The sequence below is a fragment of the Somniosus microcephalus genome, chromosome 8, assembly GCF_052327205.1.
Source record: "Somniosus microcephalus isolate GS21.2 chromosome 8, FLI_Smic_1.0, whole genome shotgun sequence".
NCBI classification, from domain to species: domain Eukaryota; kingdom Metazoa; phylum Chordata; class Chondrichthyes; order Squaliformes; family Somniosidae; genus Somniosus; species Somniosus microcephalus.
Window position 1 is genome coordinate 234212262 of NC_140994.1, and position 22479 is coordinate 234234740.

The window sequence follows — 22479 nt, forward strand, 5'->3', positions numbered from 1 at the left end:
AGCCAGCACATTCCAAATTAGGACATGGTATATGTAGGCGTGTATAAGACTTGGATTCATATAGCGCCTTTCACAACCTCAGGACATCCCAAAGCACTTTACAGCCAATTAAGTACTTTTGAAGTGTAGTCACTGTTGTAATGTAGGAAACATGGCAGCCAATTTGCACACAGCAAGCTCCCACTTATAGCAATGTGATGTTGATTGAATGAAAGGAAAACGTTTTTTGATAAAATGAAAGACTTTACACACACACAGCAACCCAAAGTTATTTAAAGATGACTGCTTCACCTTGAATTTTTAATAATGGTTTTAAAAATAAAAATGCAGCAGGAGGGCCCCAGTTTCTGAATTACTTGCAGTAAAGTTACATGGAAAGCTCATTTCTACAGACGTAAGACGAGCCACATAAAAGATAAAAATCCTCTCTGGTACAGCCCTATGTGCTTGTAGTAATGAGGTGTGACTGTATTTTCTAGTCAGCGCTTAACACTCGCCTTCCAAACAGAATATATGGAAAGGATTTGACAATTGCAGCAGCTTCCTGGTTTAAGGCTGGGCTCTTTGTGGAGAAGCTCAGTCCATTACTTTAAGACTAAAGTGCTTTTGTAAACTCTTGAACAGTCTTGAGATACAGTACAGCCTGACTACATACTTTCTCTCCTGCTCAATACAGGCATCATAAACAAGCATTGTCTTTATTCCTGTTGTCACGATTTTATCATTTTGGTCCATGACTGCATTCTCAATGCAGAACAGTTTTGTCAGCTGGGTCATCATGAGTGGTTTCAATTTAGCATCTCAGTTCTCTGACTCACAACCTTTGTTTGCACAGGCAGTAAGGTCAGAAGGTAGATTTTTGGTTTCAGCAATGAGGCGTTTCACTCCGACCATCCACTGTCCCACTTCATTCACATGGTCAACCATCAAAGATCTGTGGATTTCATCAGCAGAATCCAAATTGCAGTGCTCCATTTCTGTTAACAAACATATTTTTAGGAATTAAAAGATGTCATTAACCAAATGCTATATACAAACAACACAGGAGTGCAGGAAAGGTATGGGGAAGGAGAGTGGAGGGAAGAGGAGAAAACGCTGTGTTCCGAGAAATCAATTCTGATTTAGTTCCCATATATCAGGAGTACCTAAGCTTTTTGTTTTTGTGCTGCATACGAAAGAGCCTCACAGGCCAGATATAACATTTAAATCAATGTTTCCATTAATTTGCATTTCACTATCTGCTGGTGCTAACAGATCTTGGTATTCTGACTTGGGACTTATCCACCAATTATGTAACAGTATTTAGAACAACCCTTTCCAAACAGGACAAGCCAGCAATAAAAAATAAGATACATAAATAGACATCGAGTTGCTTGCATTCCATGGTCTAAATTGCCCAGGTTCAAGGGCTATAAATGCTCCATGGGCTGTAGGCTAGACACCCCTGTATTACATTATAGAGCACTTAGTCAATATGAAAAGCTCACCTAAAGAAACAATTTTCTCGTTATAGGGTTGCCGTAAAGAGCTCTCATTTTACAATGGTTTTGCTTGACAAAGTTTGAATAAACAAATCATTTATTGGGTTTAGGAAAACATTCAAGTTTGTTTTTATGGCAGCCAGGAGGTTTTGGTGGATTGTTTTCTGTGTTCAGTCTATTTGTTGGATAATTTTATACTTAAAGCTCTATCAGCATATCACTATACAAGTCAAGCACTCACGACTGAGTCTAACACTAAACACAAGCTATTTGCCAGCTGTATGGGCTATAACCAGGAATAGTTCATCGTCCCTCAATTAAATTAAACAATACTGGACCCCCACAAAATGAGTGTTTGTGTACTGCACGGTTTGAAATTGGGGCTATAAAGTCCTGAAAGCTTAATGTCAACAATAATTTGTTCAGGATTAAAAATACATTGTTATAGTTACTAGTTGGAATGATTTATTATACACAGGATAATCCAGACACAACTTAGGAGCTTCAGACATCATAAACCACGAAGCTTGAGCAGTTTACAGGGCAATTTAACTGCTTTCTGATTAAAATTAGGATTTCTACGTGTAGAGAAGACGACAGAACTGGGTGAGGGGCTCAGGTCAAGAATCACATTAAAGTAAAAAAAAATATTTTCTTTACTTAGTCACACCTCATGCCAGAGGGGGCTGGCAGACTGTTCTCAGAACTTTTTCAACATTAATCTGTATTTAGCTGCTAGAAAGTGGCTCTCCCTCCACATTATGGTCCCTGAGGAAATATACCTAGCATCTACATTCTGCTTGGCACCTCCACATTAATGCATGCCTAGACAGAGTGTTCATTATGTGGGGGAATTAGCATGAATCTGTGTCCTATTCAATACATCTCACAGAAACACCAAGGCACTTTGCCACCTTTCTTAATTCCCGGTTTCCCATTTTAAAAATTATTTTGCTCTCCCCTTTTTAGCTTCTCCATAAAATACATAATTTTCTGGCTTGGAAATAAGACAGAAGACATGCTCTTTTTCAATGGCACTATAATCAGCTGCTCAGAGATGCATGGAACTAGCACTGAATGAATTACTTTCTGATTTCATTCTTCTTCTAGTTAGTAACTAAGCACCTGTTCTCCAGGCAGTGCCTTTTTCAATAGCTTGGCTGGCATTTGGGATTTCATAAGTCTGTCCTTCTACTTCAAGCCTTCACAGAAAAAAAGTACTCACTCATATTTTGGCATTTGTGAGTTACAGGTCTCTTACACATATAGAAGCACAACTTGCATTTAAATAGCATTTTATCACATCTCTCAACACATCCCAAAGTACTTCATATACAAGTTTCCACTTATTTAATTAAACATAACAACTTGGACAAGACTTAAGACCCAATGAAGTGATTACCTTGTGCGAGCAGGTGCATCCTCTTTCGCACTGATACGGAGAGCTTTCCAGACTGCCACATGTCCTGGAGCATTATTAGCCGTCTGCCAATATCATCACAAACTTGTTTCTAGACAGGAAGTTTGAAAATAAAGTCCTCAGTTATTAGCTGTTACAGGCACTTATTAAAACTTTTGCAAGTATCCAAAATGATACAATACTCTTCACGACACTTACCAGCTGTCATCAAAATATTGCTTTTTTTTTTTTAAATAAAATTTTAAAATGTTGGATTTAGACTATTGTTTCCATTGTTTTAATATAAATTTCTTTGTTAAGATCCATCTGCACTGCCCATCAATCCCCAAGTGTGGCCAGTCAATCTATTGACTGTAGCTTTTGCAACAGAATAAATTCACACCTTGAAGATGTGGAAGAATGATGTTCTTTGAATCGGTCATATCATTTTCCTGTTCTGGGGAAATGCTTGGCTTTCACTCTGCATCTCCTCCTCAATTTAGAACCTGAAATTGGAAACTCTGCATATGGGCGATCATGACTGTGATCCAATTTCCCACTTACATCATAATACATCATACTGGTACAGCAACGTTTTACCAGGTTGCTTCATCAATACCAATTTCTATACACAGCTGATATTCACTTTCAATAGAAACACAAAAGGAGAATAGAATGATTACTTGAAAGATAGGAGTATGTTGCTGCTTTCCTGCATGTCAGCTTGATTTGTCGCCTTTGAGTCAGAAGGTTGTAGATTCAAGGTCCACTCCAGGTCTTGAGCACACAATCAAGGCTGACACATCAGTGCAGTACTGAGAATGTGCTATATTCCTGGAGGTGCCTTCCTTCAGATATAGCGTTAAACCAATGCCCCACTTGCCAGTTCCAATGGTTCAGGTGGATTAGAGAGTCTACATCATTAGTCAATGGGCAGCACGGTGGCATAGTGGTTAGCACTGTTGCCTCACAGCGCCAGGGACCCGGGTTCGAATCCGGCCTCGGGCGACTGTCTGTGTGGAGTTTGCACATTCTCCCCGTGTTTGCGTGGGTTTCCTCCGGGTGCTCCGGTTTCCTCCCACAGTCCAAAGATGTGCGGGTTAGGTTGATTGGCTATGATAAATTGACCCTTAGTGTTAGGGGGATTAAATGGGGATATCTGTTGGTGTAGGGGTTACGGGGATTGGGTGGGATGTGTGTCGGTGCAGGCTCGATGGGCCGAAATGGCCTCTATCTGCACTGTGGGGTTTCTGTGATTTCTGTGATGTCCGCCTGGGGTTCTGGTCAATATTCTTCCCTCAATCAACATGATGACAAATAAATGCACTTGTCACTCATTCACTGCTGTTTGCAGGACCTTGCTGTGCACATAAGGGCTGCCATGTTTGCAAACATAAAAATGGTAATTTAAAATAATTTGCTGTACGTGAAGCACTTTGGGATGTTTCTAAGAGGTGATAAGGTTCTATGTAAATGTAAGCTCTTTCTTCTTTCTATAAAAATAGAAATCAATTTGGGTTTATTCTGTTACCATAGTCAATTGATTTTGTTTCAATACCGACCACATATATTTTCATCCTATTTTCTCTCTTACATCCTTCTTCTTCTTAGGCAGTCCCTCGGAACCGAGGATGACTTGCTTCCACATTAAAAATGAGTTCTCAGGTGACTGACGAGTCCAATGCGGGACCTACAGTCTCCGTCACAGGTGGGGCAGACGGTGGTTGAAGGGGCGGGTGGGTGGGGTGCTTGGGTTGACGTGCGCTCCTTACGCTTGCTCCTGGCGAAGAGACTCGAAGTCTTCGGCGCCTTCCCGGATGCTTCTCTTCCACTTTGTGCGGTCTTGGGCCAGGGTCTTCGGCCAGGGATTCCCAGGTGTCGGTGGGGATGTTACACTTTTTCAAGGAGGCTTTGAGGGTGTCCTTGAAGCGTTTCCTCTGCCCACCCGGGGCTCTCTTGCTGTGCCGGAGCTCCGAGTAGAGCGCTTGTTTTGGGAGTCTCGTATCGGGCATGTGGACAATGTGACCCGTCCATCGGAGCTGATCGAGCGTGGTCAAAGCTTCGATGCTGACCTGCTTACATCAGCTCTGCTGGTGTGCAAGTATCAAGGCTGATTACATTTGTATGGATTTGATAGTCTAAGAATATGTATATATTATCATTCCTCATCCCCTTTTGGCGTTCCACTATCATCCACCATTTCCAACCAACCAGCTGCTACACATCTGCTAAATTAAATCTACAATCAGGTGCTAGAAGTGTGGGAATTCTGTGGTAACCTTCCCTGCCTCCTACTCTGTGGGGAAGTACTTGGCTGGCGTTCAGCATTTCTGAGACACAGAACTCAGTGTGTAAATAATCAGATACATGAATCCACATCCTACCTCTATATACAGGAAACTCTCGATTTACCAGCACCTAAATAACCGGAAATCTCTGTTAACCAGCAAAATTCAGGGATAGGTTCAGGTAAGTTTTACTTCATATTAGTGGCCGTTCCTGGATCTGTGGCTGTGTAACTGGGGTTCCTGCACCTGTTGCTAAGCAACAGGGATGCCTGGATCTTGTGGCCGGGGTTCCTGCACCTGTTGCTAAGCAATAGGGACGCCTGGATCTTGTGGCCAGGGTTCCTGCACCTGTTGCTAAGCAACAGGGACGCCTGGATCTGTTGCTGTGTACGGGGCTCTCGTACCTTTTACTATACCTCTCTGTAATCCGGACTTTTTGATAAACCGGCACCACGCTGGTCCAGTCGGTGCTGGATAAAATAGAGTTTCCTGTAGTGTGTTGTTGGTTAATCATGATTAGAGCTTAAGATGGTATACCATGATTGATTTGAACAGGAGAATATCAATACAGTCTAGTGCTGGTCAATTCCTTAATCAGGTAACATTACTATTGTTTTTAGAAGCTGGTGGCATGAGGTTTCCTGAGCCCTGCTGCAGGAATGTCGTTCACTCTCTGCTTACCTTAACACTTGTCCTACAAGCCTCTAGTCTCTTATTCAATGGAGCTAAAACATCTTCCACATTTACTTCACAATCAGACACAACTGTAGTGCTTTGCTCTGGTTTACAAATGTTGGGCAGACTAGAGAGTTTTGGCGGTGGTGGTGGCATCTTCTCGCAGGCTATGGAAGGGCCAGATGGTATAATTGCAGGAGGAGTCCCAGCTGGTTCACAAACTACAGGAAAAATACACAGTATATAGTCAGAGAATCCCACCATTGGAAAAATAAATCGTTATATCACTATGCCACCGGCAGTAAATGCAATACACGGCCTTTCATAAAAGATAAATGTGGTTTGTCCCAGACTTTGTGGAGGGAATGGAGTAATCTCTGAATTAAGCAATACTGCTGAATTAAACCATGTGTTGCCAGAGAGCTGCATGATGTGCAGAGTGGTAGGAGGTAGCTTCCCAGCCTCATTTTCCCATGTGGTGAATTTCCAATTGTGGCGAGGAGGAAGTGCAGAGCAGAAAACAGATGATACCTCTCAGGAGAGGGAGAAAGGGAAGTTGAGGAAGTTATCCAGCTTACTACTGTGCATCTCCTAATGGCACACTCGAGATCAGCATATGCAGAGGTTGCTTGCTCTCCCCCTTAGCTGGAATTGCAAAATATGTGAGCAAACTACAGATAGGAAGAGATAGGTTTTTTTTTAGAAAGATATAAACTGGTAAAAATTAAAACCATTTTTACACTGGGGCTGCCCAGTAATACAGCAGTTGTAGAGGAGGTGCTGATTTGAGTAAAAATTAATCCATACTTGCTCCTCTAATATTGTGGACAGTTGGTGGAGATACAGACTTAAAAGGGGATGATTACATGAAAAAAAACTAGTGATGACCACAATTTATCTGCAACCGTAATTCAAATATTTATGCCTACCAATTCCAAGCAGATATTCTAAGCTGTATGTGTAATGTAGTGACTATTGCTCACCTTTTAGTTTATCCAGGTGAGGTGCTGGTGCCCGCTTAGTGAGAAAATGTTTCCTTGGACCTATCTGCGCTTGTGTCTGCAAACCATACGAAAACTGAGGAGGATCATTCCAGCCTCGCTCCTGGTTTCCTGATTTAAAAAAAATGCTTATAATTATGCAAGTCAATATAAGTGATATGATACCAAAAAACTCAAACAACTAAATACAGTAAACTATTCAAAATCTGAAATGTACAGAATAAACTGCAAGGGTTAGGAATATTTTCACAAATGGGCAGACCTTTCTTTGTGTGGCAATATCAAATCCTTTTTCTGTCCAATTTCCTTAAAACATGAAATTCCTTTTCACAAGAACCGGTTTTTCTCCACAATTAACCATGAATGAAAATCACATTCTCAAAAACCGCATGTTTCAAAGCTACGTTAACATGATTTTGTTAGCAGTTCATTAATTACAGAGGAAAACAGGCATTATCTTTTTTTTTTTTATTCGTTCATGGGATGTGGGCGTCGCTGGCAAGGCCAGCATTTATTGCCCATACCTAATTGCTCGAGAAGGTGGTGCTGAGCCACCTTCCTGAACCGTTGCAGTCCGTGTGGTGAAGGTACTCCCAGAGTGCTGTTAGGGAGGGGGTTCCAGGATTTTGACCCAGCGACGATGAAGGATCGGCGATATACTTCCAAGTCAGGGTGGTGTGTAACTTGGAGGGGAACTTGGGAGGTGGTGGTGTTCCCGTGCGCCTGCTGCCATTGTCCTTCTAGGTGGAAGAGGTCGCGGGTTTGGGAGGTGCTGCCGAAGAAGCCTTGGCGAATTGCTGCAGTGCATCTTGTAGATAGTACACACTACAGCCACGGTACGCCGGTGGTGGAGTGAACGTTTAAGGTGCTGGATGGGGTGCCAATCAAGTGAGCTGCTTTGTCCTGGATGGTGTCGAGCTTCTTGAATGTTGTTGGAGCTGCACTCATCCAGGCAAGTGGAGAGTATTCCATCACACTCCTTACTTGTGCCTTGTAGATGGTGGAAAGGCTTTGGGGAGTCAGGAGGTGAGACACTCGCCGCAGAATACCTAGCCTCCGACCTGCTCTTGTTGCCACAGTATTTATGTGGCTGGTCCAGTTAAGTTTCAGGTCAATGGTGACCCCCAGGATGTTGATGGTGGGGGATTCGCGATGGTAATGCCGTTGAATGTCAAGTGGTGGCGGTTAGACTTTTGCTTGTTGGAGATAGTCATTGCCTGGCACTTGTGTGGCACGAATGTTACCTGCCACTTATCAGCCCAAGCTTGAATGTCGTCCAAGCCTTAAAAACAGAACATGCTGGAAATACTCAGCAGTCAGGCAGCATCTGTGGAGAGAGGAAGACAGTTAACGTTTCAGGTCGATGCCGCTTCGTCAGAACTGGGGTTCCCAATTCTGACGAAGGGTCATCGACCTGAAACATTAACTCTCTTCCTCTCTTCACAGATGCTGCCTGACCTGCTGAGTATTTCCAGCATTTTCTGTTTTTATTTCAGATTTCCAGCATCCGCAGTATTTTGCTTTTGTGTCGTCCCGGTTTCGTTGCATGCTGGCATGGACTGCTTCATTATCTGTGGAGTTGTGAATAGCACTGAACGCTGTTTTTGTTAAACCATGTTTCCCTAAGCAAAGAATTAACTGTGAATGAGACGACACACACAGGCAGACATCAAGAGTTGCTCCCAACCAGCAAACAGAAGACATGGCCAACTTGCATTTACTCTACTATATCTAAGATAAAGAACTCAAACCTATTTCCTCCACTATCATAGCAGTGCTCACACGCACTCCATTCCATTAAGGTGGCCACCTTTAACTCACTTTCTTCGACAGCACCTCCCAAACCCGCAAACTCTACCACCGAGAAAGACATGGGCAGCAGGTGCATGGGAGCACCACTTTGTATTCCCCTTAAATCTATCTCTTTGAGTGAGCTTTCCAACTAACATGTGCCAGACAAGTGGCAATTCTGTGCTGTGAATAAATATTGATCCCATTTAACAGTGACAACCAAGTGAAGATGGGCTTGTTGGAAAAGTCAATCAGCAAAATGTTATCCTTGCCAGGAGATGAAATACGGCAGGTTTTCTCTCGGAAACCCAAGACAATTTCTTCTCCAGCATTGCGTAATTATAAACATTGTTTTCGCAAAGGGGATAAGTTAGCTTGAATGTACTTTTCCCTCCATTAAATTTATTATTCTCCTTTAAAAGGCTTTCAGGCTGTGAACAGAGTTAAAACACAAAGTTTAGGTATTCATAATTTTGTTGAAATATGAACTGTTCATAAATGTGCAATTACATTATTCGGTGGACAGTAATCTTGGCTCTCTCAGCTCTATATAGGGTCATTCCAGATAAGGTGAACTGAGTTGAGCCATATTTGTTCAATCAAAATTCTAATCAATAGCTTACTTTTCCAGTCCAGGACTTTTAGCTACAATCCTAGATGTAGCTAACAATCTCAGAAGTTACCTTGTCCTCCGAAGGACATTGTTTTACTCAAGCGGACAGAGACTCGGGGAGGATTCTTGCTCAGAGCCTCTTCTGAGATATTCACAATTAGGGGGCATAGTCTCAAGATAAGGGGTTGGCCATTTAGGACTGAGATGAGGAGGAATTTCTTCACTCAGAGGGTTGTGAATCTTTGGAATTCTCTACCCCAAAGGGCTGTGGATGCTGAATCGTTGAGTATGTTTAAGGCTGAGATAGATAGATTTTTGGACTCTCGGGGAATCAAGGGATATGGAGATCGGGCAGGAAAGTGGAGTTAAGGTCGAAGATCAGCCATGATCTTATTGAATGGCGGAGCAGGCTCGAGGGGCTGTATGGCCTACTCCTGCTCCTAATTCTTATGATCTGACGCAGGAAGCTGAGATTTCCTTTAATTCCTCATGACATTTTTTCTTTTTCTCCTCCGTGACCATGAATGCTGCACCTCAATTTCCCTGCTTCCTCTGACCCTCTCCTTCCTGTCTTCCACACTTCCCAGTTTTAGGGCTGCCACTTGTACAGTTATGGACAGGACAGTACTGCTTTTAAATGGTCTGCATGGGAAAAAAAATTAAAATATGAACTAGACACCATTTTTAAAAAGAATATAAATTCATTGTTTCCATTTATCTCTGCATCTTACAATATGCAGAGATTATCAAAGTTCTCAATTATTTTTAACAGCAGCAAACCCTGGTCCAACCCCTCTGCCAGGCTTCTGGCCAGCATTACATCACCACCCGGTGCTCGGTCCAGTCCAGTGCCACGTAACCAGGCTAACAGTGAGGGGCCGGGACCCCGGGCAGCTCTATCGTTATTCTCCCCTCATACACCTATGCTGATTTTAACGTTAGCTGTCGTTTGCTGCACGAAACAGTTTGCCTTTTCTCTCATTTCACCTGGTTTCACGAACAGATCCGACATCTCGCCGCCTCCTCCGCCGCCGGCTGTGGGTTTCCGACGCGCAGCCGTCACTTCCGTCAATCAGCATAGACACGTCGTTGTACGTCAAGAGGCAGCCGGATCCGTCAGTGCCGTACAGACAGGCAGCGCCGTAGTCAGGCAGTGCCATGCAGTCAGTACCAGTCCGTCAGTCAGTATAAGACAGTCAGTCACTGTCAGACAGTGCCATAGTCAGTGCCAGTCAATGCCATACAATCAGTCAGTGACAGACCGTGCCAGTCAGGCAGTGCCGTACAGTCAGGCAGTGCCATGCAGTCAGTCAGTGTCGTACAGTCAGTGAGGGAGTGCCAGTCAGGCAGTGCCATACAGTCAGTGCTGTACAGTCAGTCAGCGTCATACAGTCAGTGCCGTACAGTCAGGCAGTACCAGTCGTACAGTCAGGCAGTGTCATACAGTCAGTGCCATACAATCAATGCCGTACAGTCAGTCAGTGCCATTCAGTCAGTACCAGTCAGTGCTGTACAGTCAGTCAGTGCCGTACAGTCAGTCAGTGTCAGTCAGGGAGTGCCAGTCAGGCAGTGCCGTAGTCAGTACTGTACAGTCAGGCAGTGCCATACAGTCAGTGCCAGTCAGGCAGTGATATACAGTCAGGCAGTGTCATACAGTCAATGCCATACAGTCAGTGCCAGTCAGGCAGTGTCAGACAGTCAGTCAGTGCTGTACAGTCAGGCAGTGCTGTATAGTCAGGCAGTGTCAGACAGTCAGTGCCAGTCAGGCAGTGATATACAGTCAGGCAGTGTCATACAGTCAGTGCCAGTCAGGCAGTGCCATACAGTCAGTCAGTGAGGCAGTGTCATACAGTCAGTGCTATACAGTCAGGCAGTGCCAGTCAGGCAGTGCCATACAGTCAATGTCAGTCAGTGTCAGACAGTCAGTCAGTGCTGTACAGTCAGGCAGTGTCATACAGTCAGTGCCGTACAGTCAGGCAGTGCCATACAGTCAGTCAGTGTCAGACAGTGAGGCAGCGCCAGTCAGGCAGTGCCATACAGGCAGTCGGTGCCGTAGTCATTAAGTGCAGTACAGCCCGTGCTGTCAAGTCAAGCAGTGCCGTCAGTGGTCAGAGCCATTGGTTTAGATCATTGCCTTACTGCAGCAACCCTTCCAACTGCAATGTGCACATTTTAGAGTTTACATGAATTTCAATCAATCAGTTGCTTACCAGCTCTGGAAAGTATATCTTAATATTATCATCTTGATTATCTTGCTCTGTATTCTCTCACGAGCTTTAATATCCTTCCTGTGGTTGAACCCACAGTGGAAGGCGACCGTTTATAACTTTGGTGATCTATTTGACCCCATATCCATTCCATCACCAAGACTACCTACTTCCCCCTCCAGAATGTCTCCTGTCTCCACCCGCCTCAGCTCATCTGCTGCTGAAACCCTCATTTATGTCTTTGTTACCTCTGGACTTAACTATTCCAATGCTCACCTGGCCGGCCTCCCATCTTTCACCCTCTATAAACTTCAGCTCCTCCAGAAACTCTGCTGCCTGTATCCTAACTACGGTTCGCAACCGGCCCGCTTTAGGTGAGAATCTACCGTAATGGGCGATCGGTCTCCCGAGCTCTGCTGCTGCCGACTCGGGATAAAGGGACCCTATATGCACAGTTCCCTGGCTTGCAACCAAAATGCGTTGTCCGAGCCCTGCTGGTTCCCAGCTATTCGGAAACACCGCTTCATTACCGGCTGCGAAGAAGACGACATGGGGGCCAACGGATCCACCTGGAAACTCCGTGAGTCCTAAGAGAGCAACTGGGGAAGGGAGAGAGAGAGAGAGAGAAGCACAAAGTGGGGTGGGGTGGGAAAGAGGGAGAAACACAAACTGGGGAGGGAGAGAATCACTAACTGGGTAGGGAGGTCAGAGAGAAATACAAACTGGGGGAGGGAGATCAGAGCGAAACACAAACTGTGGAAAGAAACAAACTGGGGAGGGAGGTCAAATATTTCATTCGGGGCTTGGTGATACTAAGACACGCAAGGTAAATGCAGTAACATTTGTCTGCAAATGTTATGTGATTAAGCCTCAATTTTAAAATTCTCATCCTTGTTTTCAAATCCCTCCATGGCCTTGCCCCTCCCTATGACTGTAACCTCCTCCAGCCCCACAACCCACCGAGATCTCTGCGCTCCTCCAATTCTGGCCTATTGTGTGTCCCTGATTTTAATCGCTCCACCATTGGTGGCTGTGCCGTTGGCTGCTGAGGCCCTCAGTTCTGGAATTCCCTCCCTAAACCTTTCCGTCTCTCCTCCTTTAAGACACTTCTTAAAATCTATCTCTGTGACCACCTGTCCTAATATCTCCTTAAGTGTTTCTATGTTAAATTTTGTTTGATAAAGCTCCTATGAAGTTCCTTGGGATGTTTTACTAAATTAAAGGCGCTATATAAATGCAAGTTGAAAAACAGCCAAGGTATTTCCTTTCATACACTGATCTAAGCTGCCCTTTTGAATTTGTGAAATTTCTGTCACCAACCTGATTTAATGTCAATGTTATTTTATGCTTAAAACAATGGGGAAAAAAAATCAGGTGTAAATTCCTATCACGTAACCACATACTGGTGTCAGCCATGGCTCAGTGGCAGCACTCGCCTTGGAGTCAGAAGGTTGTGGTTTCCAGTCCTGCTCCAGAGACTTCAGCACTTAATCTATGATGACATTCCTGTGCAGTTGCGAGGGAGTGCTGCAGTCGGAGGTGTTAAACTGAGGTCCCGTCTGCCCTCAGGTGGACATAAATATTCCACGGCATTATTTTGAAGAGCAGCGGCGTTCTCCCCAGTCTCCTGGCCAGCATTTATCCCTCAACCAATATCACAAAAAAAAAATCAAGTCATTATCACATTGTTGTTTGTGGGACCTTGCTGTGGGCAAAATGACTGCTGTGTTTCCTACATTACAACAGTGACTACACTTTTTTAAAAAGTACTTAATTGGCTACAAAACACTTTGGGATGTCCAGAGGTCGTGAAAGGCACTATGTAAATGCAAGTTCTTTCTTCTTGTACAAAAATCTATGTGAATTGCAGAAGTCTTACATCAATCAATCAAAAAGCCAGGCTCAGAGTTCATCTTATTTGTTACAATAAACTAGGATATGATAAGGTGTGAGCTTGATACTGATTTTAACACACAAGCATTGCAAAAAGGTCACTCTAAGCACTAAATTAGAGCCAAGCATTAATCCTACTGCTTCCAAGTTCCTTTTTGATATTGCATTCTTTTTATTAGGGAAACTTTTCCCATTTTCAGGGACGTAGCGTCAGCATCAAGGACTTGTCAAGTACAGCACAACCAGATACAGAGCAAGGTTTCCTCCACTGCTCGAACATGCCCAAACCTCAACCTTACACCTGTGCTTTTTCACATTTCCCACACCAGCCATCCTCTGGGCTCTGTGAGATTGCCTATTACTGCTGAATTACAAACAGTGTTCTGTTGTATGCAAATGACCACTAGGAACTGGATTGTGGCTGCTCAAACTTATTTTGCATCGAGCACTTACAGCCAGCAGACAAAAAAAGTTTCATCCCATTAGTCTGGGTTGGACTTGAACCCAGGTCCCAGAGGTGAAAGGCCAGTATCTAAACCACTATGTCACTCAGTTGTTTCAAAGTAATTCAGTTTGTAATATTTGTAGTTGTTAAAAGCGGTCATCTTGCCTACAGTGTCTATTGTGGCCAACTTTCCAAGTATAAATGATAGGGGCGGCAGCACTAGGTTAAAGAAAGACTTGCATTCCATTTATATAGCACCTTTCACAACTTCTGGACATCCCAAAGCACTTTACAGCCAATGAAGTACAATTGTAGTCATTGTTTTAATGTAGGAAGTGTGGCTGCCAAAGTGCACACAGCAAGCTCCCACAAACAGCAATGTGATAATGACCAGGTAATCTGTTTTTGCGATGTTATTTGAAGGATAAATATTGGCCAGTACACCGGGGAGAACTCCCCAACTCTTCTTCAAAATAGTGTTAGAGCAGACGGGGCCTCGGTTTAACGTCTCATCAAAAAGACGGATATTGATCCTCTTACTGGATCAGGACAGGAGTTACAAATGGACACTTGAAGCTTTTATTTTGTAAAAAAAAATGGAAAACCTAGCCCATGTTTCAGCAGGAACAGTAAACAGAAGGAACAGAAATCTTACTTGGATGGAAATCTGCAATACTACCACCTGGAATTCTACACCTCACAGCAACATATCAACACATGGTATGGCACTGTGCACACAAGTGAACTGTTTAAATGTATTTAAAAATAACTATGAAGACAAAATATAACACTAGATATTACAATTTTTTCAATTTCTTCAGATGAGGATTTAATAAGTTACAAAATATATTTTGGTGAATTCCTGTCGTGCAGCCTGAAGATCAGAGTTTACAGACACAAAAGCTAAATACTGTGGCAGCTGGAAATCTGAACTAAAAACAGAAAATGCTGGAAATACTCAGCAGGTCAGGCAGCACCTGCGGAGAGAGAAATAGAGTTAAAGTTTTAGGTCGATGACCTTTCATCAAAACTGGAAGAAGTTAGAAAGATATTGCCATTCCCATTTGCAACATTTTATCTTTCCTGCCTCTTACAAAAGTACAGGATATTCTTTCTATTTCTTCCTCCCCTCCTACCCACCCCCCTCCCTGTCTCTGCACTTGCTTAATATCTGTTACATCTCCAGCTTTTTCCAGTTCTGATGAAGGGTCCCAGACCTGAAACGTTAACTCTTTCTCTCTCCACGGATGCTGCCTGGCCTGAGTATTTCCAGCATTTTCTGTTGTTATTTCAGATTTCCAGCATCCGTAGTATTTTGCAATTATATTACTTTATCCAGTTCTGATGAAAGGTCATCGACCTGAAACGTTAACTCTGTTTCTCTCTCCCCAGCTACTGCCTGAGCTGCTGAGTGTTTCCAGCATTTTCTGTTTTTATTTCAGACAACTGTTCAGATAAATCTAATCCACAACAAATAAGAATATTGTTCCAAAAACATCTCATTATTAATTCTGGTATGTGCTTCCACATTACAAATACCCTAACCAAGAAACCAACTTTAATATATGAATTCTAGTGCAGAATTTGATCTTTCAAGCAGTAAAATTCATTTTAAAGTTAGTGTATCTGTGGCCCACAATTTGCTGGAGCGGGGCAGCTTGCGGTGTGTGCCGTGAGTTGGATCTTTTTCCTCACCCTTTGGCTCCAATTATTTTTGTGCCACAACTTGCTGGAAATACGAATCAGTAATGGCGCGCGACGTCAACCGCGGTGAACTACGGGACCAACAGTTTATCTCCTTAATAAAATTTAAGGATAGTGAAAGAAACAGACACAGCCAGTGGGGGTTGTCGTGCTGGCTGGCTGGCTGCCTCTCTTCTGCGGCTATATCCGTGTCCGGGTGGCCCTGGAGAAAGAGCATGTGGAGTCCGCCGGTACACTTGAGGCCTTCCCCGACCGGTGGGCTCCGCAGGGACTGGACTGCATTGTTGACACGGTAGATAATATTCTTATTTAATTTGATAAGTTTCCTTGGTTTCTTTTCCATGATTGTTGTTTATGCCCCTCCAAAAAAGGGGACACAATTGTTAGATTATTTTTATTTGGGTTGATCGCCAATTAAAAGAAGAAACAGAGTGAATGTCGGAGAAGGAAATAGGGTGAATTAAGAGTCAAATTAGATAGAGAGAAATAAAGACTGGACTGAGAGAGAAAAAAAGAGACAAAAGAAAAGCAAGAGAATTTTTTTTAAATTTTATATTTAAAAAAACGAGGGACAATTCACTATCTGCAGGAGCGAGACTCCACAGTTTCAATTGTTCCCTTTCTGAGACTCCGAGGTTGAATGGCATGTCAGAAGCATTAATCTCCCCAATAACAGGGTCCTTACGACGTGAAATAACAGCCCTAACTTTCTGTGGCGTGTTTCATTCACAGTTACTGCACAAATCCAGCAATTTCTTGAGGGGGGAGGTTGACCGCGAGATCCCATTTTTACAAGTCTAATGGCGGAGGTGCACAAATTGTCCAGCAATTTGTGGCGATTCGCAACTCATGGCGTATCTCTTCCTCGCCACGTATTGCTGAGTAATTTGCGCACTAATAACTGCGTGCGCCGTGAACACGCCCTCATTTTCCCAGAAATTTCTGGGCCATTAAGTCCTTCAGGTGCTTCAACAGCCGGTCTTCTGCACTGGTACCCTGTAGGAACTCGGTCACCGCTTCTCATGTCTTTGAGTCTTCTTCACTTTCTTAAATTTGAGAAATCTGGACCTCCACCACTATAGTTACCAGAAATGTCAGCTCCACTGAAGTCAAAGCCAGGGTTCTGTGTAGGAAGAAAACGAGTTGCCCATTGTGATTCAATTTACACAGTTTTATAAATATTTATGTTTTTCTAACGAGAATAGTCTTCAGTTTCCAGTGTGATCTCCAGAAACATCTGACATCGTCACAATGAAAGAGCTTTAGCCAGCTGGAGAATTCCAGTCCCCAGCAGAGATGAAGAATTTCTTAGCTTTGAGGTGGGGGCAAGAGCTTGAAAGTAAAGCAGCAAGTGAGCCTTGTGACCACTTTCATTGTTTGCTTTGCTATACTGTTGGCTCAGATCTCATTTCTCCCCCTCAGTATCAAAGATGCACTTCATACCTTTACTAGCATGAAATACTTTCAGCTCAAGTTCAAGCTCGTTTTAAGGCAATTATTTTTTGCTTGGTCGACATCCCCAAGATCTCCTGCTGCTTGCTCTTTGTATGCATGCCACAGAGATTCCAACGTCACACATCATCGCCAAAGTACCTTATTTTGTGTCTCAGATACCCCCGCCCCTTCATGTCTCTGGAATTCCACATCTGCAGCCACCCGCATGTCTCTGCCTCCAACTTCCCCACTCAGTGTCAGCTTGACCTCTCTGTCTCTCACTCTGCCTACCTCAAATATTGCCTGTTTTGTTAAGGCAATTGTAACTTCGCCCTTTTTCCACCTTCCCCACACTCTGACTGGCCGGGAGGGGCAGTCAAGTGATCCACTTTGACGGCTTAGTCTTCGAAGTAATCCTGCTCCCCAACAATTGCCACCCCTGCCAGTTTTTCTCCCCTCTCTTAGGAGAATATTACATAGCATGGGGTGATACAGAGAAGAGGATAAAAGGGAAAATACCACATACATACGTCTTCCTCTGGTAGCTCAGTCAAGTGGTCAATCTTCATTTGAGTGCCGTCACTGTTAGCAGGTTATTGACCGCAAAGAACATTACAGCCGAGCCTGGCCCTGTCCTTATCCAATGTGCGTACGTGTGCCCTGCCAGTAGAGGTTGCTGGTTGGTGATCAGGAATAGCAACACCAGTTGACTTTAATCGCCCTGACCCAGGTACATTAAGTCTTATTGCAATGCCCTGGATGAGATGACCAAACCAGAGATCTTCCCGCCTGGCTAAGGTGACTGAAGTTTGGACCTTCCTGCTCTGTATAGTTCAGCTACACACTGGATAAACTTGTTGAGCTATTGAAGGAGCCTATAACAGTCAGTCTTGTACAGAATTTAACATGTTGGGAATCATGGGTGCAAATCCATATAACTGGAGCTCTCTCACACTCGAGCACCTCTATTTTCAGTACATCACACAAGGTATTTATTTTTCCACATTATGAGTTCTCTCTGTGTTATTCACCACCTCTGCTGAAGAGGGCAACTAGGCATGCTGCTACCAGGCCTCTACCACTGCCACGATATCGCCTCACTATAAAGGTGTACAAAAGACCATATGAAAGATGCTGGGGGCGGGGAGGGAAGAGGGAGCGTGGAAATGACTCCTTCTTGGATTTTGTTTCCCTGTGGATGAAGTGCTTGAAAATCCACATGGTGGATCAGGAACTCATCATATGGGGAATTGTGGCCACTACTTCACCTGGGACACTGCTTTCCTGTATCTATAGTACAAGTTATTAGTCAAGAACTCTGATTTTTAAAAAAGCCACAAAGGAAAATGGAGGCAGCAGTTGGTTGAGTGGAGTGCATTTTCAGCAGGGCCACAGCTTCAGCCACCTCAGCAATTTCAAGTTAGAGTATTCTCATCTCTTAGTGCCGCACCTTATTGCCAAATAAGAAATGATTATTCCCACTCATTGGTGCAATTCCAGAAAATTGCAGAAGTCAAAATAATGCTGCACAGAGCACCAGGACATGTTGACAGAAACAATCAGTGAAATTAAGAAATCATAAAACAGTTTGTCTGATGTCACAGCCAATTAAGCTGCAGACATTCATAATTGTATTCTCCGAGGCAAGTTTAGCTTTTTGGTCATCAGAAGCTTTTGTAGTTACTATATTGGGATACAACTTACTTGTCTGCTTCTCATTAGATTTCTTAAGATCCTAGACAATAGAACAGGTCCAGGTTTTTTTTCTTTTTAAATTCGCTTATGGGATCTGGGCGTCGCTGGAAAGGCCAGCATTTATTGCCCATCCCTAGTTGCCCTTGAGAAGGTGGTGGTGAGCCGCCTTCTTGAACTGCTACAGTCCGTGTGGTGAAAATACTCCCAACAATGCGGTTAGGGAGGGAGTTGCAGGATTTTGACCCAGCGACGATGAAGGATCGGCAATCTACTTCTAAGTCAGGATGGTGTGTGACTTGATGGGAACTTGGAGGTGGTGGTGTTCCCATGCGCCTGCTGCCCTTGTCATTCTAGGTGGAAGAGGTCACGGGTTTGGGAGGTGCTGCCGAAGAAGCCTTGGCGAGTTGCTGCAGTGCATCTTGTAGATGGTACACACTGCAGCCACGGTACATTGGTGGAGGAGGGAGTGAATGTTTAAGGTGGTGGATAAGGTGCCAATCAAACGGGCTGCTTTGTCCTGGATGGTGTTGAGCTTCCTGAGTGTTGTTGGAGCTGCACTCATCCAGGCAAGTGGAGAGTATTCCATCACACTCCTGACTTCTGCCTTGTAGATGGTGGAAAGGCTTTGGGGAGTCAGGAGAGGAGACACTCGCCACAGAATACCTAGCCTCTGACCTGCTCTTGTTGCCACAGTATTTATGTGGCTGGTCCAGTTAAATTTCTGGTCAATGGTGAACCCCCCCCCCCCCCCAGGATGTTGATGGTGGGGGGTTTGGCGATGGTAATGCCATTGAATGTCATGGGGAGGTGGTTAGACTCTCGCTTGTTGGAGATAGTCATTGCCTGGCGCTTCTGTGGCGCGAATGTTACCTGCCACTTATCTGCTGATATGTCCCTTGTTTCCTCTCAATAACCAACAAGGGAGCTTTATTTTCTAGGGTGCCGTTACTCACCTCCCTTTGGAACCTCTCCAGTGTGAGTTTCTTCTGCATCTCATCTTGCACCATGGGGTCAGCATGAAACTGTCCTTCCAGTAATGAGGACCAGCAGTTCCCAGCATCTCGATTACTTTTCATCAGCACAATACACACCTGTTTCTTATCCTCTGAAAGAAAGCATAGGTTTTGTTGGCGGTGGAAGAAAAGAACAGTTGAAATATTTTTTTTTTTAAATTCCCCTAATTCTTTTGTCCTTTAAAAATATTTTGTCTAATGATAGCACATGTTCTCATCCTGAAACATTAAAAGACAAAGAAAAACCCAGAGAAGGCATGAAGAAAAGTGTTAGTACAAAAGCAAAATACTGCAGATGCTGGAAATCTGAAATAAAAACAAAGTGCTGGGAATACTCAGCAGGTCAGAAGGGTCACCGACCTGAAAGGTTAACTCGGTTTCTCTCTCCACAGATGCTGCCTGACCTGCTGAGTAGTTCCAGCATTTTCTGTTTTTATTTTCTATTATAAAGAAAAGTGTATTGTTCATGAAGGTAACATTTTAGTTCAGGGTTGCTGCCTACCTAATGTCCAGGTTCCTTCATCAGCAATAGTTGAATCATAGAGTTTACCCTGAAAATTAAGAGATTCACTTATAACAATTCAGTCTGCTGCACAAAAATCAGGATTTGATTTACTAAAAATAACATTTTATTCCATGTATAGTGTCATATTAGCTCAACAACGGTAGTCTTGCGCGAGTCAGAAGTGTGGGTTCAAGCCCCAGTCTGGGACTTGAACACATCATCTCCCTTAATACTGCACTGAAGTGGGAGTGCTGCATTGTCAGAGGTGCCATCTTTCAATGATAACATTTCAAAAATAATTAACTGGCTGTGAAGCACTTTGGGATGTTCCGAGGACATGAAACGCACTATATAAATGCAAGTTTGTTTTCCTCGCTTTACATGCGAGTATAGCAGCAATCTACAGTTTACATGCAAGTACAGTAATAAGCTATGTAGTGTGCTTATTCAAACTGGTAGTTTCTTTAAAAGGATTACTTGATTACTCTGCACATGTCTAACCTGTACAACTGATCAGGTTCAATCTTTAGCCCTTATAGTTGCCACTTTTTGCCAAGTCTAAAACAGAAGATCTCAGGATCAAGGCTCGAGTTCCAATTAAAATTTTCATGAATAACAAATGTTTCGCAACGTAAAATGAGAGATGGGAAAAATATAGTATTTTAAAATCAGAGCAGAATATCTGGGAATACATAGCATGCATGTCAGAATCTGTAGAGAAAACATAGGTAAATGTTTCTATTTTAGTATTTCAATAGTCTTCTTGTCCTGTTTAAAATTTCAGGTTGTCCAATCCAAAGCCATGCAGGTGACAACCTTTAGGACTGATCTCCAAATTAAGATCAGGGAGCTCTTATGACAGATATATCAGAAAAGTGAGATTACAAACCTATCTAAACAGACGCAAGTGTGTTAATTTAAAAATGTAAAACATCAAATGTGTTAGATTTTCAAACCAAAATGAATGAGACGCATCTACAAGGAAAGAAACATGAGAGGCGAGGGATCTGTTTACCTTCAGTATGTCTTGCCCCTTGACAGATAATGCTATGACTTTACTTCCCAGGTTACATTTGATTTCTTTTGCAGATGTTCCAAGTGGGACATTGACATCAATGTAAACTTCTTCCATAGTTTGATACCATTTGCCCCAAGGGGTCGTACAGGGCACGATCCCACTTCTTTCATCAAAATGAACTGACATGACTTAAAAATTAAAAATGCATTAAAAAGGTTTTGGTATTGCAAAGATATAATTAGACAAACTGCAACAAATGCTAGTTAGTCATTGTAAAATCACAATATTAAATAAACTGTCTCCAACCTTCACAATAGCTAAGTCTCCACTTTTAAAAAAAATTGGATTTATTCAACATTAAACACATTTACAACATTGTGATCATTCCTTTACCAGTTTTTAGCTACATACATTAGCCATCATTATGTTATTCTGTTATACTGAACTGTCATTCCATTACCATTTATTAGCTTCAGAAATTAAAGTTCAATTTCTCTCCCATGTCATATATATACAAAAATACAATGACGGACAGGTAAAGACCTCTGGTCTATCCCACACAATTGTGATGCCTTGTATATTATATCACAATATATATATTTCTATACACTCTCCACCCCACCCAAAACCATGTGATCTCCTGGGAGTGGCAAAGAGCCAAATAAAAACACAGGACAACTTGGGGGGAGAAAATCTGAGAAACTCCTCTCCTACCAATCTGGGCAATCAAAACTAGTTCAGGAGATCATTCTGGCCCTGAATTCCCTACATTTCATAATTAATTTGTATCATTCAATATTAATCTATTGAACTTCAAAATCTGGTCCAAAAAACGCCTTCCTTAAATTCATTTCCAAATAATAAATCCACAAAGCCTTACAACGCTCTTTTAGTCTATTTTTGAAATACTTTTCAGGTTTGATCCTCTCCCCTTATAAAAGAGCATTCCTTCATTGAGCAGAAGTAGGAGTCGTTTTACGACCCTGTCATGAAACTTTTACACACACACACACCCCTCTCTCTCTATCTCTCGGAGAACAAACACCTTCCATGAAAGCTCCAGCTGATAGTGTTAATATCTACAACAACTAGATATTGGTGTTGCTAAAATCTAGTAGCAATAACGACTGTTCACTGTGAGATGAGAGCACCTTACCGGCGAGCTGGGGGAGAGGATAGCAGTGACGTTACTATAGGGAGAAGGGGGGGAAGGGAGCGAGTGACGAACTGCTCGCGGTGTGTTCTGGGAGTTGTAGGCGCCACACGTGACCCTAGCCAAGCGGCAACGGGGTTTTATTGTTTAAAAACTACATCTCC

At 43.2% G+C, this 22479-nt stretch overlaps 2 protein-coding genes across 4 annotated transcripts; both read right to left on the reverse strand.

Annotated features, from left to right (window-relative positions):
- Nucleotides 1–263: 263 nt before the first annotated feature.
- sra1 (steroid receptor RNA activator 1) lies at nucleotides 264–10340 on the reverse strand. The gene is made up of 5 exons (XM_085995789.1): nucleotides 10236–10340; nucleotides 6827–6955; nucleotides 5850–6064; nucleotides 2884–2992; nucleotides 264–977 (listed from the first exon to the last, which is right to left on the reverse strand). Exons 1-5 carry the CDS (start codon nucleotides 10258–10260, stop codon nucleotides 802–804), a joined length of 654 nt encoding a protein of 217 aa, XP_085851915.1. The 5' UTR covers nucleotides 10261–10340; the 3' UTR covers nucleotides 264–801.
- Nucleotides 10341–14590: 4250 nt separating this feature from the next.
- nudcd2 (NudC domain containing 2) lies at nucleotides 14591–22416 on the reverse strand. 3 transcript variants are annotated; one of them, XM_085995799.1, is made up of 5 exons: nucleotides 22319–22416; nucleotides 21160–21350; nucleotides 20142–20190; nucleotides 19580–19731; nucleotides 14591–16620 (listed from the first exon to the last, which is right to left on the reverse strand). In XM_085995799.1, the coding sequence occupies exons 2-5, from the start codon at nucleotides 21346–21348 to the stop codon at nucleotides 16537–16539; spliced, it is 474 nt and encodes a 157-aa protein (XP_085851925.1). In that variant the 5' UTR covers nucleotides 21349–21350; nucleotides 22319–22416; the 3' UTR covers nucleotides 14591–16536. The 3 variants fall into 3 exon arrangements, with proteins under 3 accessions (XP_085851925.1, XP_085851924.1, XP_085851927.1); XM_085995798.1 differs by lacking the exon at nucleotides 22319–22416 and adding an exon at nucleotides 22208–22308; XM_085995801.1 differs by lacking the exon at nucleotides 22319–22416 and adding an exon at nucleotides 22176–22308.
- Between the last annotated feature and the right edge of the window lie 63 nt (nucleotides 22417–22479).

Bases quoted from the DNA above. Each gene is read 5' to 3' on its own strand.
- sra1 (XM_085995789.1), bottom strand. From the start codon at position 10,260: ATGTCGGATCTGTTCGTGAAACCAG. The intron at 6,956-10,235 runs GTGAAATGAGAG...TTTTTAAATCAG, and splicing joins GGATCTGTTCGTGAAACCAG to GAAACCAGGAGCGAGGCTGG. The intron at 978-2,883 runs GTAATCACTTCA...GTTTGTTAACAG, and splicing joins GATGCACCTGCTCGCACAAG to AAATGGAGCACTGCAATTTG.
- nudcd2 (XM_085995798.1), bottom strand. The intron at 20,191-21,159 runs GTAAACAGATCC...CTTAATTTTCAG, and splicing joins AGGGGCAAGACATACTGAAG to GGTAAACTCTATGATTCAAC. The intron at 19,732-20,141 runs GTAGGCAGCAAC...GCTTTCTTTCAG, and splicing joins TGAAGGAACCTGGACATTAG to AGGATAAGAAACAGGTGTGT.